The sequence below is a fragment of the Mobula hypostoma genome, chromosome 16 (genome assembly GCF_963921235.1).
Source record: "Mobula hypostoma chromosome 16, sMobHyp1.1, whole genome shotgun sequence".
NCBI classification, from domain to species: domain Eukaryota; kingdom Metazoa; phylum Chordata; class Chondrichthyes; order Myliobatiformes; family Myliobatidae; genus Mobula; species Mobula hypostoma.
The window spans coordinates 48,183,351-48,200,742 of NC_086112.1; the positions used below are offsets into that span (position 1 = coordinate 48,183,351).

Below are 17,392 nucleotides of genomic sequence, written 5' to 3' on the forward strand. Positions count from 1 at the left end.
TAATATACCATGTAAAACACAGGCTGGTGCCTGAAAATCGATGCATGACATTTTCCCAAACTTCTCTGTAATGTTAGAGGAAACTCACTTTATCATAGCAAGTCAAGGGAAATGTGGATATTGATCCAGTTTCATTTAAATAAAGCTCAGTTCCAGCAGGCGCTAGTCTGATCAAGTCTTCTGAATCAAGCAATATTCCATGTTGAGATCAGACAGAAAAGCAAAGAGAAACATTGAGATTTTGTGACAGGAGAGGATTAACTGAGTGAAGTAATTTGACCAAAGATGTGCATTACTGCTCTTCCTTTCCTTTTGAACCAGTTTGAACTAATTTCTCAGATTTACTTTTCTTGAATTTGTTGATTATCCCTCATATGCCTTCCAAGGGTCAAAAGATCAGGGTTCATAACCTTTTAGTCTCAGCTCAGATTACTAATAAACAGAAGTGCTGTTTGTTCTTTTCCTCGCCATCCCCAGCACATTACTTGCATTTTGGTGACCAGACAGAATTATTCAAAATCCAGTGAAAGTACAATTCATTTTGTGTATGGCTTCCATCAACTCTATACCGAGCATTTCTTGCCCTCGTGTTCTGAGTGGCACTCAATAGAGTAGACACTGGAAAATTGCTAGTGGAATTGCTAGTGGAACCCGACGTAGTCGTGTAACATCATTTACACCGTCATAACCAGATTACAAACCCAGTACCCGAGTGCCCTCATTACCATCTCGGGTGACTTCAACCAGGTTACCATGACGAGAACACTGCCCAACTTCACGCAGTATGTGAGCTGTACAACCAGAGGGGAGAGGGCTCCGGATTTGATGTACGCTAACGTTAAGGATGCATACAGCTCCTCTCCCCTCCCCCCACTGGGAAGGTCAGATCACAACCTGGTGCATCTAAAACCCTGCTACCTGCCTCTGGTGAAGAGTAAACCTGCAACCTCGAGGACAGTGAGGAAATGGTCAGAGGAGGCTTATGAGGCGCTCCAGGGTTGTTTTGAGGTGACAGACTGGCAGGCACTCTGTGAGCCACATGGAGATTACATCAACTACTGTGTGGACTGCAATGTTCCGACAAGAACTGTCTTTTGTTATTCAAATAACAAGCCATGGGTGACAAAGGACATAAGGACATCCTGAACGCTAAAAAGAGGGCATTTAGAAATGGAAATAGGGAGGAGCTGAGGGCAATACAGAGGCACCTGAAAGCCAGGATCAGGGAGGCTAAAGACAGGTACAGGAGGAAGCTTGAGTGGAAACTCCAGCGGAACAACATGAGAGAGGTCTGGAGGGGGATGATGACCATCAAACTAGCAACAGAGGAGCAGAAGGCAATGTGGACAGGGCCAATGAACTTAACCTGTTCTTTAACAGATTTGACAGTGTGGCCCCTGTCCATCCCACACATGAGCCATCTGTTGTCGGCCCCCAACCAACACATATTCCACTCTCCCCTCCTACCCCTCCTCACAGTCCCCCACCCTGCTCTCATGACTGTACCCCTTCCCCACACGAAACCACCATGGTGGGCTTCACAGCTCTACAGGTGAGAAGACAGCTGAAACGTCTCAACCCAAGCAAGGCTGCAGGACCAGATGGTGTCAGTACCAGGGTGCTCAAAGCCTGTGCCCCTCAGCTATGTGGAGTACTTTGCCATGTATTCAACCTAAGCCTGAGGCTCCAGAGGGTTCCTGTATTGTGGAAGATGTCCTGTCGCGTCCCTGTGCCAAAGACGCCGCGCCCCAGCGGCCTCAATGACTACAGACCGGTGGCATTGCCCTCCCACATCATGAAGACCCTGGAGAGACTTGTTCTGGAGCTGCTCCAGCCTATGGTCAGGCCACATTTAGATCCCCTCCAGTTCGCCTACCAGCCCCGACTAGGAGTTGAGGATGCCATCGTCTTCCTGCTGAACCGTGTCTACGCCCAGCCGGACAAGCCAGCGAGCACTGTGAGGGTCATGTTTTTTGACTTCTCCAGTGCGTTCAACACCATCCGCCCTGCTCTGCTGGGGGAGAAGCTGACAGCGATGCAGGTGGATGCTTCCCTGGCGTCATGGATTCTTGATTACCTGACTGGCAGACCACAGTATGTGTGCTTGCAACATTGTGTGTCAGGCAGAGTGATCAGCAGCACTGGGGCTCCACAGGGAACTGTCTTGTCTCCCTTTCTCTTCACCATTTACACCTCGGACTTCAACTACTGCACAGAATCTTGTCATCCTCAGAAGTTTTCGGATGACTCTGCCATAGTTGGATGCATCAGCAAGGGAGATGAGGCTGAGTACAGGGCTACGGTAGGAAACTATGTCACATGGTGTGAGCAGAATTATCTGCAGCTTAGTGTGAAAATGACTAAGGAGCTGGTGGTAGACCTGAGGAGAGCTAAGGTACCGGTGACCCCTGTTTCCATCCAGGGGGTCAGCGTGGACATGGTGGAGGATTACAAATACCTGGGGATACGAATTGACAATAAACTGGACTGGTCAAAGAACACTAAGGCTGTCTACAAGAAGGGTCTCTATTTCCTGAGGAGACTGAGGTCCTTTAACATCTGCCGGACGATGCTGAGGATGTTCTACGAGTCTGTGGTGGTCAGTGCTATCATATTTGCTGTTGTGCGCTGGGGCAGCAGGCTGAGGGTAGCAGAGACCAACAGAATCAACAAACTCATTCATAAGGCCAGTGATGTTGTGGGGATGGAACTGGACTCTCTCACGGTGGTGTCTGAAAAGAGGATGCTGTCCAAGTTGCATGCCATTTTGGACAATGTCTCCCATCCACTACATAATGTACTGGGTGGGCACAGGAGTACATTCAGCCAGAGACTCATTCCACCGAGATGCAACACAGAGCGTCATAGGAAGTCACTCCTGCCTGTGGCCATCAAACTTTACAGCTCCTCCCTTGGAGGGTCAGACATCCTGAGCCAATAGGCTGGTCCTGGACTTATTTCATAATTTACTGGCATAATTTACATATTACTATTTAACTATTTATGGTTCTAATACTATTTATTATTTATGGAGCAAATGTAACGAAAACAAATTTCCCCCGGGATCAATAAAGTATGACTATGACTATGAATCTAAAGGAGTGGGAAGGGAATGCACCTTGTTACTATAAAAGAACAGTAACTTGTTACGACTCTGTTCCTGTTTGCTATCCCACTGAAACAGGTAAACTGTATCAGGGAAATTCATTGGTGTACATCTATCATTTGATTTAGTTATCTAGCAAAAATCTCATGCAAGGTTCATATAAATCAACATCATGCACCATATCAATCTTACAATGATCTACAAACATCACAATTTTTTGTCTCATAATTGATTTGTCACTCCTTCTGGATTACCAATTCTATTGAAATATCTGCGCAGAACATCAGCCAACTTTCTGTTCTTTAAACACCTAGGTGACACATTCACATTTAGTCCATCTCCAAACATGAACTGCAGGTTTTCAATGTTCCATAAAGGAAACTAGCCAATAGTTGTCAACTTTATCCACCTGAATATTTCTGTCTTTAACTTGGGACTCCCTGCCAGTATTTCCTTCATCCCCTCTTCTAATAATTTCCAGGTAACCAGGACTGTAAAAATAGTGTTTCTGGTGTGTGCACTTTGGTTACCTCTTCAGACTCAAGCCAACTGCTTCTATAACAGTTTCATCTCCTCATCTATTTTTGTTTTTCTCTTTCCTGTTTTCAGGAATTTCCCCCTTTTCATTTTTCCCATCTCCAATGTTCCAGCCATAAATCTTTATCAAAATCCTTTGGAATGTCTGATCCATTCTACTCTTCTCCAGGCATGAGCTGAATTATTCCTTTGTCTCACCAATATCTATATCTCCTGGCACCCTCTTCATTACCTACACTCCAAATTTAGATAAATATCTCCTTATCTGCTTAGGTTTGATAGAGTACCTTTTGGGACTTGACTATTCTACATGTGTGGTGCAAATAGGATTTGTTTTACACCGTTACCAGCACAATGGAAAAGTCATAAAACAGGTTTGCATTGCTGTCAACACATTTGTAAATATTCAGTAAAGTCCAGCTTGTTGATGAGCAGTCACCATACATAGCCACTGCCACGATAAAGTGAACTGAAGTGGACTATGAGTTTCCATTCTCAGTTACGTGTCAGGTGAGATAACAGGGTACTGGAAGATTGCAAGTTTGTGACACTCAAGACAACTCACAGAACTCTGATGCTTCCCTGAGCAAATAACCCTGTGTCCCATTGCAGTGGCTTGTGTGGGCTCATAAACAGAGAACAATAGAACAAATTGTAAGAGTGCAGGGAAGGCTCATTGTTAACAAATTAATCAAAAAACAGAGCATGTTGTTTCTTAAATTTAATGCTTGGGAAAAGATTATTGACCCCAAAACTACTAGCTGGAAAAGCAAGCAATTTGCATGTTGCTGTGGCTCTAATGTTTGAGCCCTGTGCAATTAACAAGGACCTGTTAAGGAAATAAAGGATGTATTTTGTGCTGTTTCTTCCTACCAATGACTTTATCCAAGCTTGCATCGCTTTCTCATGATCATCGACTGCTTTCCTCCATTTCACCAGTTCCTTTGACCATTTGCTTTTAGCAAGAGCATCTAAGTCAAAAATCAAAGTATATTCATTAGCTATATTCAACAAATATAATCTCAATTGACCACAATTGGAAATTAATGGCTCATATTCAAGCAAGCCTTCCTTGTTCGCATGAAACCATGTCAACCTGTGTGAAAGCAAGGAGATGAAATGAATTAGTGTGCATCTGTTCGAACTCCATGCTCCAGAAAGGAAGTATAGTACATCTTTCATACCAACTTACTATTTATTTGCCAGTAGCAGGCAAAATTAAAATACTGTCACATTCCAGGAGATCCTATCTGCGCCAACTTAAAGGAAAACTGTCAATCTGTCACTGAGTTGGGGAGGGGAGGGGCTATGCATTTTATTTAATGAAAACAACAGGACCAAAAATGAAGTTTTTAAAAATAACCGTTCCAACCAAACAAAATCAGCTAAATCTATAGATACCCAAGAACTTCATTTTTTGAAACCACAGTGCCTTGGCTTGCCACAATACTCTGACTTAGTGGACAAAGCTGGCCAATTAGTGTTGCACTGCATGAGCTTTGAGTTAGAGATTACGACAAAACACACAGATGAAATAAATCGGATGATTCCATTATTCAATACCAATTGCCCTGCCAAACATTAAGATTTTCACTGCAAATTACCTATACACAGTTTATAATAGAAATACATATTTAATAAACCCCAAGCAACAAAGGGGATGATTAGCAAAAACTTTTAATATGTTGGAATACTTTTCAAATTAATCTCACATAGCCAGCTTTGGGGATGACTGTGATCAATAATATCAGTCACACTGACTCTTCCCCACACATTGCAAAGAACATTTAAAATAGGAGTGGGACCAGGCCAACTGGTCCTTCAAGTCTGCTCTGCCATTTAACACTGATCGAATCATAACCTCAGCTCCACATTCCCGTCAATCCCTTAGAACCCTCGATTCTATTACTATCCAGAAATCTATTTGGATATTGAAACATACTCAGTCTACACAGTTTCTTGGGATGGAAAATTCCAAAGATTTAATACCTTATGAGAAGCAATTCCTCCTCATCTTAGATTTAATTGGGTGACTTGTTCTGAAATCATACTCCTAAGATCTGGATTTGCCTACAAGGGGAAATAGCCTCTCAGTCTCCATTGGATCAAGCCCCTCAGAACTTTGTACATACCAATAAAATCCTCTGACATTCCGCTGAACTCTAATAGGAATAGGCTCAACTAACTGAAACTTTCTTCATATGATGAGCTATTCATACCAAAAATCAAGCCAGTGAGCCTTTTGTTTTTCTCCTTATAACCTCAGCAGTAGGTATTTAACTCCCCCCTCCCCTTCTTTCAGCTGTTCTCCAATACTTCTTTTATTACCTTACATTTATAAAATACCTCCAGCTGCTTAAGGATTCTGTAAAGAGAGTAAAAACGAGGACCTACCTTGGTCTCTCATTAAACCTCCATTCAGCTTCCTCCATACTGTTCCAAAACTTCTTAACATTCTCCAGATCTAAACCATCTTCACAGCTCTCTAGTGCTACCACATCTTTCTTGTAACCGGGTAATCAAAACTGTGTGCACTGCTCCAGCCATGACCCACCTGGTGTTTCATAACCCTTTTCATTATCTCTTGACTCGCATTCAATGCCTTGACTAATAAAGGTAAGCGTCTCAAGACTTGATCACCTTGTCCATCTGCCCTGATATCTTCAGTGATCTAAGAATGCGTACCTTAAGGTCCCGCTGTATCTTATACTTCATGGCACCATGCCATTTCCCTGCCTCTCTCAACTGCATTACCTCATCTTTTCAAAGTAAATCCAAGTTCTGGTCAGGCATATCCAATTATTTCTAATCTTATTCAAATTATGGATCAAGAGCTGGTTCAAAGGGGATGTATAGAAGACAATGCCAGCAAAAGCAATGCTTGATGTTTCTAAAAATAAGAATCTTACCAGGTGAGGGCTTGTCAGTCAATACCTTGCTCCCAACTCTTAAAACAACTTTTGATGACAGAGAAGGCTGAAATAATGCTGACTTGCTTTAGCACTAACAACACACAGTTTATCATCCACATAAAGCATTCTACTTGACTGGCATGGCAGCCCAACTCCATTTGCAGTGTCAACTGTCCATAAGATTTAGCACAGGATCTGACCAACTCTTTGCTGTGTTTTCAAAACCATGTCCTAGAAAGCTGGTACATGAGAAAGCTCCCTCACCATCCCAGCAGGTTGAAACAATGTGCTTCTTTCAGTTGGGGCAAAATTCAGAAACTCCCTACCTATGTATAGAAAAACAATAGTTCATTTCAAGTGCAATAAATGCTTGTCTGCTCAGGAATGTTCAAATAATAACAAACATAACTTTATTGGCCAAGGTCCTATTGTTTATTTATTTTTAATTTTTTTCTCCATTTCTATCCAAAAGAAAACCTGCAGGCACCACACTAATAAAAATTATTATTTCATGGCTTACCTTCAACACTGATGAGCACACTTGACATTGCAGTCCCCTTTTTGGATGTAACGTGACAATGATATTGTGTGTCAACGGTTACAATGTCCTTCAACCAGCTGATGACATGGATTCGCCTATCTTTTAATGACTGACTTTGGTGCTTAACAGAATCAGTCACCCTTTCACCATTTTTCTTCCAAATGAAATGTAAATCTTTGGGTCCTGTGGAAAGCAAGAGTTCGGTAAATACCACAATCTCTCAGTTATTTCTCTAAGTTAGTCAATTTAAGGCTCCATCTCATCCGATCAGGGGTGACCACCTGTGAGGAGTGGTGGATATCCAAGTTTGTAATCTCTGGTTTGCTGCCTCTGCCACGTGCTAGTGAGGATGAGAATAAGATGATCTGACAGGTGAATGCATGGCTGAAGGGGGCAAGGTTTCAGATTTCTAGATCAATGGGATCTCTTCTGGGGAAGGTATGAACTGTACAAAAAGGACGGGCTCACCTGATCCTGAAGGGGACCAATAACCTTAGCTTTGCCAGAGCTCTGAGGGAGTGTTTAAACTAACTTGATAAGGGGCTCGGAACAGGAGTGATAGAGCTGAGGATGGGATAGCTGCTAATACAAGCAGAGGCAGTATGTTGCAAGACCAAGGAAGGACAGACAGATAATAGGGCAAAATTGCAGTCAGTGGGATGAGTTAAAGTGTAATGGGGCTAGAACTGAAAAGGGTGATGAACGCGGGTCTGAAGGTGTTATACTTGAATGCGAGCAGTACTTAAAATTAAGATACATGATCTTGTAGTGCATTTAGAGATTGGCTGGTATGATGCTGTGGGCACCCGAGTCATATCTGATAGAATATCACATCTGGGAGCTAACAACCCAGGATATGCTTTGTATCAAAAGGATAGGCTAGGGGGTGGGGTTGGGTAGGGTGGCTCCATTGGCAAAAAATGAAGTCAAATCCTTAGAACGTGGTGATATAGGATTGTAAGATGTAGAATTCATGTGGGTAGAGTTAAAATACTGCATGGGTAAGAAGACCCTGATAGGAATCACACACCAGGAAGTTCCGCCTTTGGCAAATGGAGCCAAGGTGCTCTACAACATGGTCCCCCAGTTTACGTTGGGCCTCACCAAAGTAGATAAGGCCACATTAGGAGCAGCGGACACAAATAGACGATCACAGCAGATTTGCAGGTGAAGTGTTGCCTGACCTGGAAGGACTGTTGGAGGCCTGAATGGAGTTGAGGGAAGAGGTGAATGTGCAGGTGTTGCACTTTGGCCGTTTGCAGGGATACGTGCTGGGTGGGGGGAGATTAGTGAGGAAGGACGATTGGACAGAGAGTAATGGAGGGAGTGATCCCTGTGGAAAGCCGGGGGGGGGGGGCAGGGGATCATAGAGAAAAATTTGGTGGTAGGATCCCTTTGGAGATGGCGGAAGTTGCAGAGAGTGATGTCTTGGATTCAAAGGTTTGTGGGGTGGTACACAAGGACAAGAGGAACTCTATCACTCTTAAGGCAGCGGGAAGATGTGGTTAGTGTGGATGTTCAGGAAATGGAGGAGATGCGGGTGAGGGCATCATCAGTGGTGGAGGAATAGAAACCCCATTCTTTGAAGGAGGTAATGATAGAGATCTAGAAGATTATAATACTAGCCAGAAGGAGCTTAAGAATGAAATTAGGAGAGCCAGAAGGGGCCATGAGAAGGCCTTGGCGAGCAGGATTGAGGAAAACCCCAGGGCATTCCACAAGTATGTGAAGAGCAGGAGGATGAAACGTGAGAGAATAGGACCAAACAAGTATGACAGTGGAAAAGTGTGTGTGGAACCGCAGGAGATGGCAGACGTACTTAATGAATACTTTGCTTCGGTATTCATTACGAAAAAGGATCTTAGCAATTGTAGGGATGACTTACAGCAGAATGAAAAGCTTGATCATGTAGATATTAAGGAAGAGGATGTGCTGGAGCTTTTGGAAAGCATCAAGTTGGATAAGTCACCGGGACCGGGCAAGATGTACCCCAGGCTACTGTGGGAGGCAAGGGAGGAGATTGCTGAGCCTCTGGCAATGATCTTTACATCAGCAATGGGGATGGGAGAGGTTCCAGAGGACTGAAGGGTAGTGGATGTTGTTCCCTTATTCAAGAAAGGGAGTAGAGATAGCCCAGGAAATTATTGACCAGTGAGTCTTACTTCAATGGTTGGTAAGTTGATGGAGAAGATTATGAGAGGCAGGATTTATTAACATTTGGAGAGGCATAATATGATTAGGAATAGTCAGCATGGCTTTGTCGAAGGCAGGTTGTGCCTTACGCGCCTGAATGAATTTTTTGAGGATGTGACTAAACACGTTGATGAAGGTAGAGCAGTAGATGTAGCGTTTATGGATTTCAGCAAGGCATTTGACAAGGTACCCATGCAAGGCTTATTGAGAAAGTAAGGAGGCATGAGATCCAGGGGGACATTGCTTTGTGGATCCAGAACTGGCTTGCCCACAGAAGATAAAACATGGTTGTAGATGGGTTATCTTATACATGGAGGTCAGCCTCAGGGCTCTGTTCTGGGACCCCTACTCGTTGTGATTTTTATAAATGACCTGGATGAGGAAGTGAAGGGATGGGTTAGTAAATCTGCTGATGACACAAAGGTTGGGGGTGTTGTGGATAGTGTGGAGGGTTGTCAGAGGTTACAGCGGGACATCGACAGGATGCAAAACTGGGCTGAGAAGTTGCAGATGGAGTTCAACCCAGATAAGTGTGAGGTGGTTCATTTTGGTAGGTCAAATATGATGGCAGAATATAGTATTAATGGTAAGACTCCTGGCAGTGTGGAGAATCAGACTCTGTGGTTAAGAAGGCATACGGTGTATTGGCCTTCAAAAACCATAGGATTGAGTTCAAGAGCTGAGAGGTAATGTTACAGTTGTATAGGACTCTGGTCAGACCCCACCTGGGGTCTGGTCAGTTCTGGTCACCTCACTAAAGGAAGGATGTGGAAACCATAGAGAGAGTGCAGAGGAGACTTACAAGGATGTTGCCTGGATTGGGGAGCATGCGTTATGAGAAAAGGTTGAGTGAACTTGGCCTTTTCTCCTTGGAACGAAGGACGATGAGAGATGACCTGATAGAAGTGTACAAGATGATGAAAGGCATTGATCGTGTGGACAGTCAGAGGCTTTTTCCTGGGGTGAAATGGCTAGCACAAGAGGGCACAGTTTAAGGTGATTGGAAGTAGGTACAGAGATGTCAGGGGTAAGGTTTTTTATGCCGAGAGTGGTGAGTGTGTGGAATGGGCTGCCGGCGACAGAGGTGGAGGTGGATACGATAGGGTCTTTTAAGAGACTCCTGGATAGGTACATGGAGCTCAGAAAAATAGAGGGCTATGGGTAAACCTAGGTAATTTCTAAGGTAAGGACATGTTTGGCACAGCTTTGTGGGCTGAAGGGCCTGTATTGTGCTGTAGGATTTCTATGTTTCTATCTCTCTATCTCTGATATCCTGGAAAGGAAAACCGCATCCTGGAGATGAAGGAACTGAGAAAAGGGAAGAGCACTTTTATAGGACATGTTTTGGGAAGAAGTTTAGTCAAGATAACCATGGGAATCAGATTTATAAAAGATGTTGGTTGACAGTTTGTCTCCAGAGATGGAGACAGAGACCAAGAAGGGGGAGGGAGATGCCTGAAGTGGACCAAGTGAATTTAAGGCCTGGGTGGAAGTTGGAGGCAAGGTTGATGAAATTGACAAGCTCGATGAAATTGACAAGCTCAGCATGGGTGCATGAAGCAGCTGTAGGAAGAGTTGGGATCAATACCAGGAATAGATTGGAACATGAACTGTTCTATGTAGTCAACAAAAAGGCAGACATAGCTGGGGCCCCTTTCAGGTGCTCATGGCTACCCCCTCAAGTCCGGAGAAAGTTGAGGGAGCCGGAGAAAAAATTATTGAGGGTGAGGACCAGTTCTGCCATATGGAGGAGGGTGGTGGTGGAGGGGAACTAGTTGGTTCTCTTATTGAGAAAGAAGCAGAGAGCTTTAAGGCCTTTTTGATAGGGGACAGAAGTGTATAGGGACTAGACATCCTGATGGGGGTTATATACAGGCTTCAAATTCGAAAGGCACAGGAAAGATACATTCCAAAGATAAAGATGTATTTTAAAGGGAGAATGAGGCAACAATGGCTGACAAGGGAAGTCAAACACAACAAAGCAAAAGAGAGGGCATATAATAAAATCAAAAAGTAATGGAAAGGTAGAAGATTGGGAAGCTTTTAAAAGCAGAACTAAAAAGCCATAAAAAGGAGAAAAGACGAAATACGAAGGCAAGTTAGCCAATAATATAAGAGAATACAAAAAGATTTTTCAGAAATAAAAAGAGTAAGAAGAGATATGATAGTGGATATCAGACCACTACAACATGACGCTGAAGAGGTAGTAATGGGGGACAAAGAAATGGTGGACGAACTTAATAAGTATTTTGTGTTGCTCTTCACTGTGGAAGACGCTAGCAGAATGCCAGAAATGCTAGAGTGTCAGGTGGCAGAAGTGAGTGTCGTTGCTATTAATAAGGAGCTGCTGCTTGGGAAACTGAGGAGCCTGAAGGCACATAAGTCACCTGGACCAGATGGATTACACCCCAGGGTTCTGAAAGAGGTAGCTGAAGAGGTAGCGGAGGTATTAGTAATGATCTGACAAGAATCACTAGATTCTGGCATGGTTCCAGAGGACTGAAACAAATGTAAATGTCACTCCTCTCTCTAAGAAGAGAGGGGAGCAGATTAGGAGAATGAGCAAAGAATTGGCAGATGGAATACAATGTAGGGAAATGCAAGCAATGCACACAAAATGCTGGAGGAACTCAGCAGGCCAGGCAGCATCTATAGAAAAGAGTACACAGTCAACGTTTCGGGCCAAGACCGTGGTCATGCGCTTTAGCAGAAGGAATAAAGGTGTAGGCTCTTTTTTAAAAAAAAATGCAGAGAACATTCAAGGGACTTGGGAATCCTTGTGTAGAATTCCCTCAAGGTTAACTTGCAGATTGAGTGGTAAGGAAGGGAAATTCAATGTTAGCATTCATTTCAAGAGGACTAGAGGTTTTATAAGGCATTGGTCAGACTGCACTTGGGAGAAATGTGATCAGTTTTGGGCCACTTATCTAAGAAAAGATATGCTGGCATTGGTCAAGGTCCAGAGGAGATTCATGAGAATGATAGGGTTAACTTATGAGGAGTGATTGATGGCTCTGGGTCTGTACTCACTGGAGTTTTGAAGAATGAGAGTGGATTTCATTGATATACTTCAAATTTTGAAAGCCTTAGGGAGACTGGATGTGGGGAGGATGCTTCATATAGTGGGAGAGTCTAGGACCACAGAGCACAGCCTCAGAACAGAGGGGCATTCATTTGAACAGAGATGACGAGATATTTCTTTAACCAGATAGTAGTAAATCTATGAAATTCATTGCCACAGGCAGGTGTACAGGCCTGATCATTGGTTACATTTAAGGAGGAGGTTGATAGGTTCTTGATTAATCACGGGATCAATGGTTATGGTGAGAAGGTAGGAGAATGGGGTTGGGAGGGATAATAACTCAGGCATGATGGAATGCTGAAGAGGCCTTGATGGGCCAAATGGCCTAATTCTGTTCCTATATCTTATGGTCTTATGAAGTCAGATTTCTGACTTGCTGACAAGATGTATACAGAATGAATCCATAGTTTAGAAAATATTATATCTCTATGTTGATTTATGTGTACCATTGGGCAAATAAAACTTAAACTTTGTGCCTCTGATTTTAAAAAAAGTCAAAAAAAGTTCTTGCTTTAACAACAAAATTATATATGGGTGAAAGGAAATGCATGCTGTTGCTATTTGTAACAGAAAATTAAACAGCAGGTTAATCAGAACCTGCTAAAAAGCAGAGGATATTAAAACCCGAATGGTAACCCAGATTGACATTATCCCTATTCAATTTCATACTTGCAATGCACCAACCCACTGATTTTTCTACAGAGCATCCTTATTCTCCAGATTTTGTCAAATGCTCAGCCAGCATTTTCATCATTCACTTTTGCATTTGCAGATTAGTCATTTCTTTACCCCTTTATTCACCCGCCTGTAGTTTGATTTGCAATAAGATCCATGACTGGCTGGTTACCAGGTTATACACCATTAATCGACGCATTTGAAAATCATTAAGGCATGCTGCAAAACTCCATTTCTGGGATATGCATATTCACTTGTCTTGTACTCTTATGCAGATCCACTTATCTCACACTGAAAAACTGGAGTGAGGGACAACCTGCTTCACGTTTCTTCAGATCTTCACCCCTAGTTTTCCCCGCTGTCTCCCACATCAACGGTTCGATGACATTCCTCATTCTCAGCTGCATTCATTTTTACTTAGTCTTACTTACACAGTGGATTTCCGTTAATCGGGCATTGGTTAATGAGAGCAGCCCCTTATTTGGGACAACTTTTAAAGGACAGAAACTAATCAAGAAATTTGCCAGGATTCCCTTTGTTCATTTGGGACGCTGTGCCACTTAATCGAGGCAGGAGACTGTTGCCGAATAGGTTCTAACTAGTGTCAATCATGCGCAATTGTGTGGCCATTAAATGGTACATTGTGCTTAGAGCGAATAATTTTTAAATAGTCAGGTGTGTGTGTGTGTGTGTGTGTGTGTGTGTATATTCACAAGGCAGTGATTTTTGTCACTGATTGCCCAAGAAATAAGAAAATTTCGAACGGTTTTGCTCACTGCAGTTTCAAGCATTCAGGCTTGGAGATGACAGAAATGGCCAGGAGTAATAACGGAATGATTTCACACTGCATACACTGGATGAATTCCTCTGTCAATAACTTAGGAACTAATATAGTTTTATAGTATTGCAGTACTATTGGTAGCGTTCTGATTTGTAATGTATTTCATTTAAACATACGCAACACACACAAAATGCTGGAGGAACTCAGCAGGCCAGGCAGCATCTAGGAAAAGAGTACAGTCCACGTTTTGGGCTGAAACCCTTCGACAGGATGTTTAAATACATAAATTTGCTACTCAGTTTGTCTTTTTTTTTATATACCCCTTTAACTAGTTCCATGAAACTTCAGCTAATTGGAGCAACACACACACAATGCTGGAGGAACTCAGCAGGTGAGGCAGCGCCTATGGAAATAAATACAGTAAACACTTCAGGCCAAGATCCTTCTTCCGGACTGGAAAGGAAGGCAGAAGACGCAAAGCATCAGCTAATTCAAGTAGCCACTTAATTGTGCCAAAATGTACTTGTCCTGATGTATCCCAATTAACCAAAATCTACTGTATATTGTGCTGATTGTTTGTTCTTCAGTCTCAAAAAGAATTAACTAAAGATAGCTCAAATAGCATTTTCTGAACAGCTTAAAGATCAAGTTTTTCCAATTTTGTTGAATGCAGAAAAGACAAAGTAAACACCTTGATTAGAGAAAACAGCTTGGTTAGCTAATTTCACGACATTATATGATGAAATATTAATATACTCAGGTGGGAGTAAAAGGTGCATTGGCCGTGACAGAAGCATGGATTCGTCAAAATTATACCATTGCTCAAAGGTTTAAAACCACGAGGATCGGTTCCACATAGATAGTTTGTATTTCCCTGATTTTGGCAAGTTTAAGGATAATCCAACTGAAACGCTTAACATGACAAAAAAAAGCTACAAATGAATGTTCACCAATTTATGTTCTAGCAGAGAAGAAATAAGTAACGCCTTGACTTTCAAATTCTTTCTCTCAATTTCAAATTTCTCCATGGTCTCACCACTCCCCAATTCTGCTGCTCAAAGCACTGAGATACATGATCTTGTAGCCTCTTGTTCTTGTTGCCCTAAACCACATGACTAATGCTAGCAATGGCTTAAGCTACAAAACCCCTTAACAGGAATTCTTTAAACTTCCCCAATGCTCCTTAAAAACTACCCTTTTGACCATCTGTTCTAATTTGTTTTAATGATTGTCTCAATAACTTTTTTGATATAATTCCTGTGAAACACTGAAATACTTCCACTATGTTATAGTACCAAGCAAAAGGGAGTCATTAATTTGATTAATTCCCGGCATAGACCCTATTTCCTCTGGTGAAAATTTGCAGCTGAAGGCCATCATTTTTAAACATGTAACCAAGGTCATTCAGCAGTCAAATTAGAAAGTTCATGGAATATCTGAAATTTGTTCCAGAAAATGTTCCAGGGTCAAGTCAATTGAGTAAAGTGTTGCTAGTTGAGGAGATCAGTATGTCCAGAATCACATAAAGGCATGTAAATTATACAGCAATCAATACACATCATCAAGAAAGTTAGCAAAGCAGACGTCAAGGGATGAGTGACCTTATCAACACATTCCTAAATCAATGTTATTGATGTAACACAAATGGCGCTTTCAAAGGCTGCTAGATCAATGGAAGAATCAGAAAAATCAAAAACACCCACTGACAAGAACTGCAACAATCTCATCCACAATCTTAAGGCCTTGAAAATATGATCATAAATTGTGGCATGAATTCAGTGTGATTTGGACAGGGCGTACTGTTGGAAAGAAAACTTAATTTGAAAAATGAAAAGGTTAGTGTAATGGAAACGGTTCCAGTTCATAGACCTCTGGCACTAGATTGGGTAAAAGTGGGAGCTGTATCTTTGAAGTAGCGACACCTGAGCTATGCTGGATCAGTTTTTTCTACCAAGCCACAAAACTGGGGAAGAGAGGATTTTAAAGTAAATATTGGGGGACAAGATTTTAAGGCTGGAGCTGGAAAACGGTGGCAAATCAAAGAGTGGAGACAAGGGTAGAGGTGTTACTGTGGGAAATGATAAACATGCTGTGACAGAAAAGTACAGAGCAAACACAAATTTGAGAACAAATCATAATACTGAAGCCTCTATTCCTAATGTATGAAAGCAATCAGTCATTGTCATAGCAACATACAACATGGAAACAGGCCCTTAGGCCCAACTCATCCCACCTGAGCTCGTCCCACTTGCTTGTATTTGACCCACATCCTTCTAACACTTCCTATCCATGTACCTGTCCAAATATCTTCAGAATATTGTGACTGTACCAGCCTCTGCCACTTCAGTTCCTTTTTAAATCTTTCCTTCCTCACTTTAAATCTAAGCCATCTCCTCTAGCCTGAAAAAAAGACTATGACCATTCATCTTATCAATGCCCCGCATGATCTTATAAACCTCTGTCATCCCATAGCCTCCTACACTCTAGGAGAGAGAAAAAAATAACCACCGGCCTATCTCGTCTCTCCTTATGTTAGGCCCTCCACTCTTGGTAATATCCTTGTGAATCCTTTCTGCATTTTCCAAATTAATTATACCTTTCCTATAATTAAGTGATCAGAACTGCACATAGTACTCCGATTGTGGTCTTACCAGCCTCTTGTTCAGTTGAAACATGCCATCTCAACTCTCTAGAATCCATGCCTTGACTGATGAAATACAGCTTGCTACAGTAAATGCATCCTTCACCACTCTGTTTAGTTGTGGTCCCAACTTTCAAGGAAACATGTACTTTACACTTCTAGGTCTCTGTTCTACAACACTCTACAGGGCCCTGCCATTTACTGTGCAAGTTCTGGTCTGGACTTGACATCCCAAAATGTAATGCTTCACATTTGTTCAGTTAAATTTCATTTGCCATTCCTGGCCCACTTTCCCAGGTAATCTACAGTTGCAAGAAAGTTTGAACCTTTTGCTGTTTGGTTTTCTGCATTAATTACTCATAAAATATGGTCTGATCTTCATTTAAGTCACAATAATAGATAAACATAATCTGCATAAACTAATTACACACCAACAATTGTACTTCTTGTCAATACTGAGTACACCATTTAAACAATCACAGTCTAGACTCAAAAAAAGCAGGCAAACCTCTGGGGTAATGCCTTTTACAAAAGCTGTTTGGAATCAGGTGTTCCAATCAATGAGATGAGATTGGAGGTGTGGGTTGGTGCCCTGCCCTATAAAAAAGACACACGAAGTCAGGTTACTGACAGGTGGCGGTAATGCACCATTAAGCTGGATGCCAACCGCCGTAAAACAAGATACAGACAGGTTACTGACAGATCCTGCTCTTCTCAAGAAAAAATGTTTATGTGCACCATTTCTTGATTAAAACAACTTAGAGGACTTTAGAAAATGAATTTAGAGATGCATGAAACTAGAAAAGGCAACAAAAGCATCTCTAAAGGCCTGAATGTTCATCAGTCCATAGTAAGTGAAAATTGTCTACAAATGAAGCAAATTCAGTACTGTTACTACTTTCCCTAGGAGTGGGCATCCTACAA

At 42.2% G+C, this 17,392-nt stretch overlaps 1 protein-coding gene across 1 annotated transcript in view; it reads right to left on the reverse strand.

Moving 5' to 3' along the window:
• The window catches only part of sema4d (sema domain, immunoglobulin domain (Ig), transmembrane domain (TM) and short cytoplasmic domain, (semaphorin) 4D), a 212,286-nt gene that overhangs the window by 1,051 nt on the left and 193,843 nt on the right, over positions 1–17,392 (reverse strand). The window contains exons 18-19 of the mRNA XM_063068913.1: positions 7,076–7,279; positions 4,517–4,614 (exon numbers count right to left, since the gene is read on the reverse strand). Of these exons, the coding sequence (XP_062924983.1) occupies positions 4,517–4,614; positions 7,076–7,279 (302 nt within the window). The remainder of the gene's footprint in view (positions 1–4,516; positions 4,615–7,075; positions 7,280–17,392) is intronic.